At 50.1% G+C, this 13975-nt stretch overlaps 1 protein-coding gene across 1 annotated transcript; it reads right to left on the reverse strand.

Annotated features, from left to right (window-relative positions):
• Positions 1-3605: 3605 nt before the first annotated feature.
• On the reverse strand, positions 3606-12056 carry LOC144719188 (regulating synaptic membrane exocytosis protein 3-like). Its single transcript, XM_078595087.1, has 5 exons — positions 11903-12056; positions 10628-10740; positions 5634-5735; positions 4857-4996; positions 3606-4523 (listed from the first exon to the last, which is right to left on the reverse strand). The coding sequence occupies exons 1-5, from the start codon at positions 11992-11994 to the stop codon at positions 4302-4304; spliced, it is 669 nt and encodes a 222-aa protein (XP_078451213.1). The 5' UTR covers positions 11995-12056; the 3' UTR covers positions 3606-4301.
• Between the last annotated feature and the right edge of the window lie 1919 nt (positions 12057-13975).

A 13975-nucleotide genomic window follows, 5' to 3' on the forward strand; every position in this document is an offset into this window, starting at 1 on the left:
ATGTGCTGTAGAGCGCTCAACATGGTTTTAAATATATTTAAGTATATCCATTTGAAATGTTCCTGGATAAACTAGAATTTAAAGTAAATTCCCATGTATACCCGTCACCCTAAACTTGCTCAGTTCATGAAATGCATAAGAATGCTCCTATTCGGAACTCTATCATAAATACGATGAACCCTGCACGTAAACAAGGAGAACACACAACGGCCAGCTGAACATGGAGACTACAGAGCCCCGGGTGGGAATTCCAATGCCTCTCATCGGAACAGATCGTGTGCGTGTGTGCGTGAGCCGCACTTGTTAATGACGCCTGCATATTCATCCACGTGCTCGGGCCTCGCTGCATTCCGACCCCAGGGTGTTGTTGTGTGATGACCACGCCGAGCCAAACGCGGGCGGCTCGCCGATGAACCCACACGCTGACGTAGTGTGCAACACAACTTGTCTATCGCGCCTATGCAATGTGGCGAGGGTGGATTACAACGGAGATGAATTATCACTCGCAGCAGCGTCAAGTTGCTTCCACCTATTTACAAGCAAATTAGACGAACACTTACACGATCCTCCAATGTAAGTCTGTGTCAAGGAGTGCAACACATCTGGCACATACCCACACACTAAACGGACTTGCTTGCCTCCCAGTTGCGAGCTGGCAAGAATGCAGCGACAGCCCATTGGCGATGTTAAACCCGCCAGGTGGCACCTTGATCGGTGATTGTGCTCACAATCAAAATGCGCTGGGGAGCCAATCTGCACTGAGCACGGGGCAGCCTCAACGGATGCAAGAACATCAATCACCGCTGGTTAACTGAGGTGGCATATCGGTTTGGTTGAATACACACGGTGCATACGTTCCATTCAGTCCATCGGGCGTCGTGTCCTCCTGTAGCGAGTGAGTGTAAATGGAGATGTGTTTTGCCTGCTCTGTCCTAGTTTCACAGTCCCTTCAAGATTGATGTTTTATTCATATCTGCAAAACTGTCACGCGTCACCTTCACTTGAGTCGCGTTTTTCTTGAATGCAACTTCGCAGCAATGCGTGTCACGAAGTGACCACGCAAGCACACGACAACACAACTGCCCTTGTCATCATCAGCCATGGTCACTCCACTGCTGGCTATGTGCGTATCGGTCAAATCACCCCTTCTCACTCACACGGCACATTGTTGTGGTGCTTTTGTGGACGCAGGAGTACTGGAGGAGTACCCGAGGCCCAATGATCGCGGGTTACCATTTACAAGTCATAAGAATACAAAATAGCTAGTATATATATTTTTGTTTCTGATGCAGGGAAAAATATTTGTTTTGCCACACGACCTTGTTGAGGACATATTGCGATGTCTTTTACACCCCCGCACACATAATTATATCTCTTGTGTCTACACGCAGATATACAACATTATTATGTCATAGTTACCAATGACCTCGGCCACAGTAAGTGAAACTGTGTGCGTGTAAAAGGAGTACAACTAAAATAACTTACACTTGACCTTTCAGGCACTGTCCTCCTACACTGTTTAACTCCATACCTAGTAGATGCTTTTGCTACGCTGTTGTTTACTGATACTTGTGTGTGTATACTGTGTGCACGTGTGTGTATTAAGTAAACATTATACAGATGTACGATCGATTTGTATTGTGTGTCCTCTGATGATCTGGACTCGTGTGGTAGCTTATGCTGCTGTGCATGCCCAACGGTTAGAACTGCGTTTACATTCACAATCTCGGACTGTTTTGCATTTCCATCCCATTCCACATTCCACTCGGATGGCAACGGTGGGCGCCATACGCTCTCAATAATCAAAATATCGCGTTAGACACGAACACGTTATGAAATCAGAATATTGCGCATTTCAAAAGAGGGGAGGCATGGATATCATTGTTATCTGGCTTGCCGGCCGATGCGTCTGATGGCTACATAAGCAGATGAAATGCCATCTATGCAAACGAATTTGTGAGTGTCTCCAGCACCAGCCTTCTGTGGGATGTCCTGACATGTGCAGTGCTGACCTTGCATGCGATGCGATGTGCTACTGTCCGATTGGCTGTGTTGGTATGAGGTGCAGGCGTAACGCAAACATCGATGTAGTCAAAAGAAACATTCCTGACCGTCTTAATCACATCCTCCATCGCACAGTCAGTCATCGCGCGTTCGTTGCTGAGGGGTTGAAGGTGAAGGGATAGAAACTAAATCTGAAACTGTGACATTGTGTGCGCGGCCGTGTTTAAGCATCGAGTCTGGGCCCCAGGGCGAGGCCCCGCGACCCCATCGCGAGTGATGTTGCGGCTGGTGCCCCTGGTGGACACCGCAGTCGACCCTCCTGCACCGCGTGCCCGGCGCCGCTGTCCTCGTGCCACCAGACCCTGGCCAGGCTCCCGTGGGGCACCGCGCTCAGCTGCTGCTGCTGCTGCTATTGGCTGCTGTGTCAGTGGCTTTCATAGTGGAGGGTTCGATTGGAGCAAAGTGTCAGCGCAGACAAAGCGTAGCCTGATTCCTCTTTGAATAATGCAGTGTTACACTTGGCTGAACTGGCCCTCCGCCACCAGTGAATCTGAAATCTCATTCGTGGCACTTAATTCGTATTCGCGATGCAATGAAAGTGTGCTTTCAACAATGGAATGTGAACCTGACACCATTGCACGTGTAAGCCCGTATTTCTTTGACAGCATGACTGTGAAACATTAAGACTGTAGGGGAGAACGCGTGGGGCTGGGCATTGCGTTGCAGCGACGTTTGACACTTAAGGGTTCAGAGTGTGGATTTGGTAAACGAGTACAGAATCATCTCTTCAGACTCCTCTTAAGTCCAACAGACCGTACGAGTGGGCCCCACAGCTACATAGCTTTATGAATACCCAATGTCGTCACTCTCTTAGATACTCGGACTTACGACAAGTCTCATATAAAACTTACACAATGTTAGGGCTGTCACAAGTCGTTCTGTACTCCGACCCCTGGAATCCCATGCAGGCAGATGCTAGTGAGCATGCTGTACGCACACCCCAGACTGAGTGCAAGAAAGCAAAGAACAGCATGCCATGAGTGTGGTAATACATAACACAGCTGAAGCCTTTGGGATCATGCCACCGGATGCTTGTGTCACGTATATAACCTCATACCTATACTTATCAAGAGCACAGAACGTGTCGGCGAATGTCGCAGGGGAATTGTGGAATGCGGTGGTTGTGCTTACAATTATTTTCTCCAGCAAAGAGAGCAGGGCTGCGACTTAAATAGCGCTGAATGCCACCACACCGCGCACAGTGGCCCATGTGCATCCCAGGGGAATATGAAAGGTGGATATCTATTTAGATTATAATAAATCTTTTTGATTTTCCATTTAAATAGCGTTGCAATTTCCCTTTACTTAAATGTCCAGTCATAAGGCTTTGTCAATGGTTCCGTGACTTTCCGCACCTCCGATTACCGTGGTTGGCTACGAACGGTGCGAAAGAAGTTCAACATACATACTTCTGTTAAAATTATACCACACTTCACATTTGGCACAAACTCGTCATTAATGAATACATTTCTCTCTCTGTTGGTTCAGCCTGCGATGTTTTCCACACATGTAGTGTATAAAATTCTCACCCAGTGTGCATGTAAACATATGCATTTATAATTTTACTAAATGGGATTCAACTACTCTTTGTTTTAACAGGCTTCTGCAAAGGATGCGATTCGCCCTTAAATAACACTCAGCGGCATGATGTCTGGGGGCTAAAGAAATCATCCGAGTGGACATTGCCGTAAATACCCGAAATATTTGATTTATTACAGTATCGATGAGACCGGAGGCGATCTAGAGAAGCAGCGAGCAGGTCATATTTGCTATGCTAAGTCACTAGAGCCAAATACAAATCTTGGTCCTTTAAAACCATCAAAAGCCACAAATGTTCCCCGTTTCACATTTTGTACATCCACCTTTAGCGAAGACCCTGCGTACGGGGGGATAGGGAAGAATGTGCAACTCCAATTCAGTCTCCGTCTCTCGGCTTCATTGACGTTCAACCATTTGCCGCCTCGCTTCCCAAATCCGCACAGTTTCTTCCACGTCCATTGGCAAAACTGATTGTCGAAGACAACGCGGCCTTGCGGTTGGTCCGTAGTGGTACATCTCATCGGATCTAAAACGCGAGGCTGGATCGCCGCCGCATCTGCTGACCGCTTGCAAATTCGTCGACGAATCTGCCGTTGCGATGGTTTCCGCCGCCTGGCGCGTAGTCCTCTGTCGCGTCACAGCGCTCGCACGCGACGCTCGTCGTTCCACTGGCCGGCCGCCACAAGCGCCGCTTGGCTCTAGAAGGAGCGCATGTACGGCGCCTCGGCGGCGCTCTCCAGCGACGATTGCGACGGCCTGCGCGCCACCTGCGCCAGCGTCGGGTCCACGAGCGAGAAGGTGGGGAAGAGTTTGTACCAGCCGATGACGGCGCTGCTCAGGTCCAGGTCCTCCAGGAGGACTTGGGCCGCTCCCATGAAGCACTTGTTGTCCATTCGCCCGTAGTCGCCCCACACAATGATCTGCAATGAAACATAACGATTATTTCGTGTTGTATACGACGAAACGGGTCAGCCGGTTGCAGAGGTGCGCGGTTGAAGACCGGCGGCCACCCTGGTAAATACTGCAAGTGTATTGACCATGGAGTATGCGCCGTCTGCTTCGCAGCGGGCATTAAAGGTCTCCGGGCAATGTTTCAAAAGAAAATCGGCCATGTGTGCCGGTGTCACGTTCCAAATTTGGCAAGAAGAAAAATTCCTCGCTAATTTACTTGGTAAAACCGCGCAGCAAAATGTGTTAAGTTATTATTGTTGTTGTTGTTGACTTTATGAACTTTCGTCTCTCTTTGAGCTCACCTGTAAGACTTTGCCGTGGGGATTCTCCTCGAAGATGAAGTGCTGCTGGTAAACGGGGTCCAGGCTGCGTCGAGCCACCTTCGTTTTTTTCTTGGCCAAGCAGGTGCCGCTCTCCAGCAGGTAGAGCTTCACGTACGGCGCTGGGCACACGCCAAGGGGAAGCCACGATGAGCGTGAGACGACCACCACTCGCAGATACACCTCATCGAGGCGTCAGTAGTTTGTACGCCAACCAAGTCTAAAAACTATTTTTTATTTGATCAGGTAAAGTCCAGTGTGCTGTCTAGCTATTTTCAGAAACGAGCCGGCTACAAATTATAGCTCAACGAAGTGGCTTATCGCGTGGAAATTTATAGCAGCCAAATATACTAAATTTCAAATCTATTTTAAATGTGGAGGGAACAACAGGAGGACCCAGACAAAACTCAACGCGACCACAGGGAGAACATGCAAACTCAAAATATACAGCAGGTATCAGGGTTGGGATGGAGCCCACGACCTCATGTATACCTGGCGAGGTAGTTAACATCTCGCCACCATGCAGGTACAGCTGAGCATCTCACAATCTTGCAATCGGGACGTTGTGAATTCAAATTGGAGTTTACGATTGCCGATCAACATTCTGGGGTTGATTAAATGAGTACCACCTTGTGGGGAAGTAAACAGCGGTAAGAATGTGTAATTTTATCAACTGGCTCAAGGCTGTAAGCAGGATATATCACGATATTGACCGCCCCTCCCCCGAGTCACCCAGCCACCTGCAGGCTTGATTCTCACCTGGCGGAGATTTGGATCCACGTTTGGCGCTGAGTCCTCGCGCTCGGACGATCTCGACCTCCAGGTGACCTGTCCTGTCCACCATCCCAACCTGGATGTCACCTGAACACAGTGGAACATTCTCAGTGAATATCTCACAACGCCAACACATGCCCGTACAACACAACTTGCCAGGTTCACAATCAGAAGGTCAAAAATTGTAATGTTAGTTGGTAGTCAACTGAGCCGATCCTTCTTATAGGTTTGGTAAACTGAGTCACACTTTGGTTGTCTTATAGAGGAATTGACTGCCATAGGAATGTGGAATTTCCGCCACCGGCTCATGGCCACGAATGGAGATGAGCACAACGCAATGCTCGCTGTACCATTTACACTCTTTGACTTGTTCATAAATGTCCAATATCACATTTTCTCTTTTCTCAATAGTCAAATAAGAAATCCTAAGGCAATACAAATAAATATTTTATTTTTACTAGTATTCATTTGTTTTATTATTTCCCTGGCACAGTAATATCGAAGGCCCAATCAATGCGGCCATTACCTGTGGTGGACGTAATAACGCTATTGTATTTCCCTCAGGTCCAGAGTGGCCCAATCCCTGCTGCCCAGGCCCGGCTTGCGTGCCCCACGACACTTTGCGCTATTTCGCTCTCTGCCTCGGATGCAATGAAGGCCTGTACGAGGCCTTATAGTAAGTCATGACCAAACAAACGTATCGCTCTTACTTTTTTGGTCCCTCTTCCGTCTTAATTTTATGCCAAGCTGTCGATTTGTTGAGATCACTTGCAATTGCATGCCACATACATTCTCGTATGTTTACGTGCGAGTGAGTCCATCCATATTTGTGCGAGTCTGTCCCTCTGTGGGTCTATATGTCTACGTGTGAGTCTATACGTCCCTGTGTGAGTCTATGGATCTCTATGGGAATATATGGGTCTCTATCATAACCACTTTTTCCTTTATATTGCGTCTGTGTCTCTTACACGTGAGACACAACGCTCGAGCGTGTGGTAAACTAACCCGTACCACAGCTCATGCCAAGAGGCATTGTGGGTGCAGTGCATCGTGACCCCAGTGCGTCTCAAGTCACCGTGACGACAAGGGGCAGCACAACAGATCACATTGTCATCCTTCCTCCTGACGCTCAGCTCCAGCCTCTCATTCAAATTTCAGCCGTGGTCTTAAAGTCTCCAATTCACACCGAATTCTATCCCCGTTAAACAACCGATGCTTGACATGAGCTGTGGAAGGCAAACGCTTCGTGAGCATTGTTATTGGTTGTGCCGTCAAGGATTGTTCTCCAGTAATTTGTCGTGCTGATGACCACCATCAACGAGTTAACGAAAACACCTCAAGTGAAAAATTCCCCTCAGTTCACACCGATACGGGCTGACGGCTGAGAGAAAGTTTCCACCTAAGCTTATGCAAGCGGTCACACGTTTGTGTCACCTTGAGAACAAATTGTATGGAGGTTCGCTTAATTAATTAAAGCGGTGCCTTTGATGAAATCCCAGCTCTTGCAGGCGAGCAGAGTCGTTCGGCAGAGAGATAATTCAGCAATTAACGACGATGTTTGATAATAGCACAAAATCAACAAAAAACCCCAAACCATGGCTGGCATTTCCACTTAGCACGTTTCAACCTCGCAAGACTGGACTGCAGTGAAAACTAAATTATATCAAATAGATTCTCACTTTCAACTTAGGGATTCATAAATAGCTGTGGCGGAGTAACGTGTTGGTACAACCACCTCTTACAGCCTGTCTGGTCAGCGTGGAAGAGTAGACCAAATACCCTCCATAATTCTCTCTAGTGGAGACCCTTCTGTCAGCAGTGGAATGACCAATCAATTTCAGGGCTGCACCTTTATATTGATTACCTATAAAGAGTAATTCCTTTATTATATCTTTCCCTGGCAACTACTGCTAACCTAAATCTCACTTTAAACAAAAATGATCCTCAGTGTGGTGCGATTCAGTGTGAAATACAAGACATAATATTTTAAACGTCGCCACCCGGCAGTGGCGTGGCTACCACTGGAGTTCATTTCCTAATCCTCCGCTGTCTCTCACAGTTGTTTATTACACGCTAAAGAATGTACATCGTGTGCAGAAGAGTTGCCAAAAGGTCAGCACGTCTATTATATACGTTTGGCACAGCAGGTAATGATAATAAAAAAAAAACGCTACTGGCCCTTGTCAAATCACTGCTGGGTGAAGGCCTCCCCCTTCCGGTCGGTTGACCATACTTCACCGGGATGGTCAGTGGGGGTCGGGGCTGGTTTCGATCTCACTCGCGACTCGGGCGAGATCGGGGTTAGGAATCAAATTGAGGCCATCGACCCGAGAGGGCAAAGCGCCCCCCCCCCACCACTCCGCCAGAGCCAGCAATCTCGCCAATCGTGCGGGGTGCGTCTCAATTGGCAGCCGTTTGCCAATAATGTGAATGTGGCAATACGTGGATTGAACACGCAGGACTTTAAAGCAAAGCGCTGCAGTGAGTACCACAAACTGCAGCGATCTACAGAAAGCAGTCGAGTGTCTCATACTCACACTCGCGGTGAGGGAGGATCATCTCTGTCGCAGTTGTCGCGAGCCATAACAGAAGTGTTACTCACGTGGCCTACACGAACAAATGGTGCTGACTGAGCTGAGCAGCTCTCTAGAAGGTTCAGCGCCACGGGTTATTGAGGCTGCCATCAAGAGCGTGGTCTGACAGCGCTCTGTACCTCCCCTACCCTCCCCGACTCACACCTCCTCCACCTGCCCGACACAGATGAAAGTGAACTAAGAATGTGAAGGGCACCGTTATGCAACGACAAATCTCATTAATCTTTGGTGCTTTAGGTAAAGTCACGTAGAAAATCAAATCAAATACTACAAGCCGCCATCATCAGGTAAGAATGAATAATAAAACACAGACACGGAAACAACATAGGCAGACACACATGCAGAGACACACCGAGCGAGACACACACACATGCAGTGACACACGCACGGCGTGTCTCTGCATGTGTGTCTGCCTGTGTTGTTGTTTCCGTGTCTGTGTTTCATCATTCATTCTTACCTGATGATGGCTGCTTGTGTTGCAACCGAAACGTCGTATTCTATTATTCTTTGATTTTATTTTCTACGTGACTTTACGGAAAGAACCAAAGAGCAATCCCTGCAGTCACGAAAGCTTCGAATCTAGTTTGACAAATGTAATGTCCATGAGGAACCAAGGCGTGCACTGTGGTGACTGTCAGGCCGTGGGAAACGAACGAACTGATGCTGTACAGGCTGCCTCACTGGTATAACACATCTGCCACGCGACTACACGACCGTGTACATTGTAAATGCAAATCACCCTACGCCGCGGATAATGAAAGCACATTCACCACAACAACAGATAAAGTGGTCATCCCTCAGTCGTCTCTTTGGGATGCGTGTTGTGTGTACAATGGAGGTTAAAAGTGTTAATGCAACGTGCGGAGCCGGGAGGAGTGGCTCTGAGTGAGGGCTGTTGTAGGAAGCACTCAGCCTCAAGTGAGCAGCTACTGGTGCGCTGTGTAAACATCGCCACTCGGGAGACAAAGGCGGTCGGGCGTGGTGCTGGCCACCCACCCCCTTGTGTACCGTGCCGGCCTTCATATGCGCTACTCGCTAACAGCACTTGCCCCAAAAGTCCGTTGAGGCTATACGGGGGATCTTTGTCTTTGTTGTTGTGCCCCTTCCCCCTGTGTGAGTGTGTTTACCCTAATCTGCCGGCAAGGGTGCTGCTGTTCACCCTGTGAGGGAAGGAGTCAGGCAAGGACAGCTTGAACATTCGACGCGTGTACGAGGCAGGCTCCCACAGGGTTCGACACGCGGAGATGAGACACCCCGCAGAGACCGCATAAATTACCGGCGGTGGTGGCCGACTTGTTCCCAGTCTAACTGCTCACAGTGGATGACAAATGTCTTTGCGTTCCCCCAAATTCAGCAATTTAAGTTGGATGTAAAAACTCAATAAATGAGAGCCGCGTGCGTTGTTTATCGAGGAGTGTTTCGTGTCAATCCACCTGCGGTCTCAAAGGGAATTGTTCGTTAACGCTCTCAAGGTAATGAAATGGCTTTTGACGCAACGGCTCTGCTGGCTCGCTGCTTTGTGTTTGAGTCACCCGGCAAAATTGCTCTGCTTTATGACATAGTTAGGCCCGGAGCAATCAATACGGTGACTCCTGGTGCCACGTGATTTGCCTTCGGCCATGCCTCAGCACTGAGCCTCCTACAGGTAAATGCATGTTCGGAGCTCCCTGTAGCTCTCCGCAATTTTATATTGCCACGTGAACACACGTCATCATCATCAGCCATGATCAATCCACCGCTGGATGAAGGACTCCTCAAGCCGTCACCGTCTCTCTCATGGTCTTGCGAGATAACAATACAAATGTAACTTTTCATAAATCCAGCCATTTTCAAATCAAAAATGTGTTCATGCTGAAACACACATTGCGGCCAGAGGTCATTCATCACCAGCGGCCCTGAGCCAGTGGTGTAAATTCCACATTCCCATGGTGGGGTGGGGTGGGGGGGCCAGTCTATCCAGGAGATAGGCCAACGTTTAGATCTCTTAACGTGGCACTTGATTTCCACTCTCCAGGGCAGGTGGAGGCGTGCTCCTGTGAGGATGGAACCGTCTCATTTACTGGTGCACTCTTCACCGTGTGCAGCCCCACACAGGGGGGGGGGCCCGTGATGCAGGCCATGATGCTGACCCACTCGGGCAGAGTTCTTCACTGACTCTAAGAGGGAGGCCACTTTCGCCGATAAGACATCATCAGTGTGATGGCCGCCATACATTTAAAACCATTGGGTTTGACAGCAGCACGATGATGGGGTGGTGTTCTCGCATTTGTGTGTTGAGGGGGGCCACACTGAAGGCCACCTGGGGCCGCCAGTGGCACGAGGGCCTTGGAATGAAGTACACTGCACCAGGGGACCCGGCCGGTATCACCCAAACAAGTTCCTCACCAACAGATGGCGTCGCCAGGGTCTGCCGCCCGACCATCTGAGCAGGGCCCAGCCCATCCAGGAAGTCGCTGAACTGGCTGTCGGGCCCGAACCGCAGGCCCGGGAACACGAGGCTGCAAGAGGGCGCCACAGCGAGAGGTCACGCGCCGTGGCCACTGCGGACAGCGCCCACGAGGTGCGGTGTATATGCTGTAGGCAGTGAGCGTTCAACGAAAAACTGTACTCATGTTTGGTTTGAAATAGCAATGAACGAATGACCGGTGTGGTGAAGTATGGTCAAATAACTGACACGGCGTGGGGAAGCCGGCAGGCAGCAGCGGGCTGTAGACGGCACGCTCGCATTCTCTCTCACCCGCAGCGCTGTCGCCCTCGCGACATTTAATTCCCAGCCTCCCAACTCCCCTCCTGCACAGTTCTGCTTTGGGGACCTATCCGCCTGTGTCACACTCGGCTCTACACCTTCTCCTCCTCATCACCACCATCATCACCCCCTCCCTCTACGCCTTACTTTATTCGCCGTGGGACTCTGCGTGCCACTAATAAAATAGCTGCCCTTCCAGGAGGCACGATGCACTGACTCATCAAATAAAGCTCTGCATTTGAGAATCAAATTCACGAAATGTGTCCATATTTTAACTGAACAAATAAAATTGTGACACGGCGTTGGCAGCGGTACCGATGTTCCTTCGTTGCAGAGCGAAGTTCGCCTATCAATGTTTCGTTCCTGTCAGGGCCGTGTTTTGACAAACGTGTTTTCTTTGCAGTGTGAGTGGTTCACATAAACAATGCAGCCACGGGAGAATCGACTTGCCTGCAATGGCCAAATGAATAACACATTTCCAAATCAAATCGCTAAACAAAGTTGTAATACCCATCACACCACTCACGGTGCAAACTCTTACCCCTAACCCAACACCTTACCCTAATTCAAACCCAAACCCTTACCCTAACTCAAACCCTTACCCTAACTCAAACCCCTACCCTAACTCAAACCCAAACCCTTACCCTAACCCAAACCCCTACCCTAACTCAAACCCAATTGGGCCGCTCGCCCAAATCCGAACCCGAACTCAACTCTAACCCCAAAGACGTCAACGTGAGTCTCCTCGCCCTGCCACTGCGCGCCCCGCGCTCTCCCCACACACACCCCCACGTCCCCCCCCTCCACACTCTCCCCCACACACCCCCCCCCACGCTCTCCCACACACACCCACGTCCCCCCCCCCACGCTCTCCCCCACACACGCACGTCTCCCCCACGCTCTCCCCGACTCACTTCCCCTCCGACATGTAGCTCTTCATGCTGTCGTCCGTGGACTCGCGCGACGCCTGGCGCCCCATCTGCAGGTTGCGCATCTCGGCCGCCATGCCGGTCTCCGTGCTCCTCTGCACGGTGCTCCGCAGCTTCTTCCCGCCTGGCGTAGCGGGGACAGCGGGGAGAGCGGGGAGACGGGAGAGCGGGAGAGCGGGGACAGCGGGGACAGCGGGGAGACGGGGAGAGCAGGGAGAGCGGGGAGAGCGGGGAGATGGGAGAGATTTGCGGATGCCGTTAGGGGCGATGAACCCCGGAGGGGACACGCGGCGCGGATGGAGGAGGCCGCTGCTGCGGCGGCCTCGTTGGAGATGAACGAACACCGCACGCGGATGGAGGTCGCCACGCAGGAGGGCGTTGTATTGTACGTCGAAGTCATAGAGCATACATAGGGTTGCTAGGGACAATGATGTCAAGAGAGCCGCTGTTTTAAAGCACATTAACCAGTGCATGGGAGCATGGACATTGCACCCAAAATAGGGTTGGGTTTTTGATAAATACAATTTTATTGGATTGACTTCTATCCGAAACCAAAAATGTTTTGGGAGCAACCGAAATTTAATATCTAGTCCCAATTTTGGGGGATTTTTTTCTTCTTCAGATCGTTCAAAAAATGTGGACCACGTCCCTCCTAATAATCGACGAGCTGCGGCCCTCCCGTGCCTGGCCGCGCGGTGCCGAGATGGTGGCACTCGAGGTGGTGGTGGCACGGGAGGGGGGCGAGAGAACGCGTGGGGCGGGCAGGGTACCTCATGCAGAGATGCCACCGAGCCATTTTGCTCACAGATGAGAAGCCGATTGCTCCAATTGCCACTATCACTCATTAATGAAATATCAAAGTGTCTCCATGCTCAAATGAGCATTGATGTACTGCTCGTTATTGAAGGATGACCACTGGCAGCTTCCAACAGAGTGGTGGCTATGTTATTGATCCCTGACGGATGATGGGCTTAGACGGCCCCTGACCTGGATTTGAACTAACAGCCTCCTGATGCTTTAAATAATCATCATCATCATCCAGTGTATCTACTGCTGGATGAATGTCTCCCCACGCTGTCACCATCCCTCTTGGTCGTGCAATGTCTCAATCTCTCCTGCACCTCCGCTGATCTCATCGATCCATCTCCGTTGTCTACGTTACTCCCCTGGCAGCTCTGCAGCTGACGATGCATACGGGCACTGTCCTAAAAGATAAGAACTCAACTTCCCTGAGCATATGTTCCGTGCGGTGTCGCTCCGTCTCCTCCGCTGCCACCGTGGGTTTGAAACTCCATTCCCCAGCTGCCCAATGCTCTGGAATAGCTGCCCCCCTTCTAGTCCAGGCTATAGACCTTCCTGCTCGCCCCTGACGATGCCTATCTCATGCACAAAACATTTTACATCAGCAGAAATGATGGCTCTCCGTGTTTCCCCGTGACGCACACTTCCCACTGTTTTGTACAGCGTTTTGAGATAAGGTTACATTCGGATGTTACATAAATCCGAGTTGTATTGTGGAGCAAACAGACACATTTATAAATCGCACACACACAGAGACATACGCGACGTTAAATTCGTGCCCTGTGATCTGCCATATTAAAGGGAATGTATAAATAACGTTTTGATTGATTGATGCTTTAATCTTTGACCGCTGTAGAGAATTTAGCTGGGGGAGGTTGCAGACATTGATCAACTTGCTCGCCACAATTCCACACGCACCTTCCATCAAAATATCCCCCTGGTGTTTTGGAATAATAAAAGCACTGACGTTAGTTGTTTCAGCACATCCTTTGTTATTAACGTACACACAGCTGATGAGAACGATGGGACAGAAGCTAGACACAAAAGCTCGCAAACCCACGGTCATCGCAATCAGAGACCCGCAGTTATCACAGAGACCCACAGTCATCACAATCAGAGACCAGCAGTCCCTGCCTGGCGCCTGTACGAAAGCAGAGGGCACGAACGGGCTTCAGCTGATATTGGAAGCTCCGCCGATGCCCGTGAACGCTGCCCATGAACGCTGCCCATGAACGCTGCCCATGAACGCCGAGATAA

The sequence above is a fragment of the Lampetra planeri genome, chromosome 5 (genome assembly GCF_965212315.1).
Source record: "Lampetra planeri chromosome 5, kcLamPlan1.2.h2, whole genome shotgun sequence".
NCBI classification, from domain to species: Eukaryota; Metazoa; Chordata; class Hyperoartia; order Petromyzontiformes; family Petromyzontidae; genus Lampetra; species Lampetra planeri.

What these genes read in the sequence shown, in the direction of transcription:
- LOC144719188 (XM_078595087.1), bottom strand. Translation starts at nt 11,994, where the DNA reads ATGGCGGCCGAGATGCGCAACCTGCAGATGGGGCGCCAGGCGTCGCGC. An exon ending in CCTGGCGACGCCATCTGTTG is followed by an intron (nt 5,736 to 10,627) that starts GTGAGGAACTTG and finishes CACTGTGTTCAG; the next exon opens with GTGACATCCAGGTTGGGATG. An exon ending in TGGATCCAAATCTCCGCCAG is followed by an intron (nt 4,997 to 5,633) that starts GTGAGAATCAAG and finishes GCGTGTGCCCAG; the next exon opens with CGCCGTACGTGAAGCTCTAC.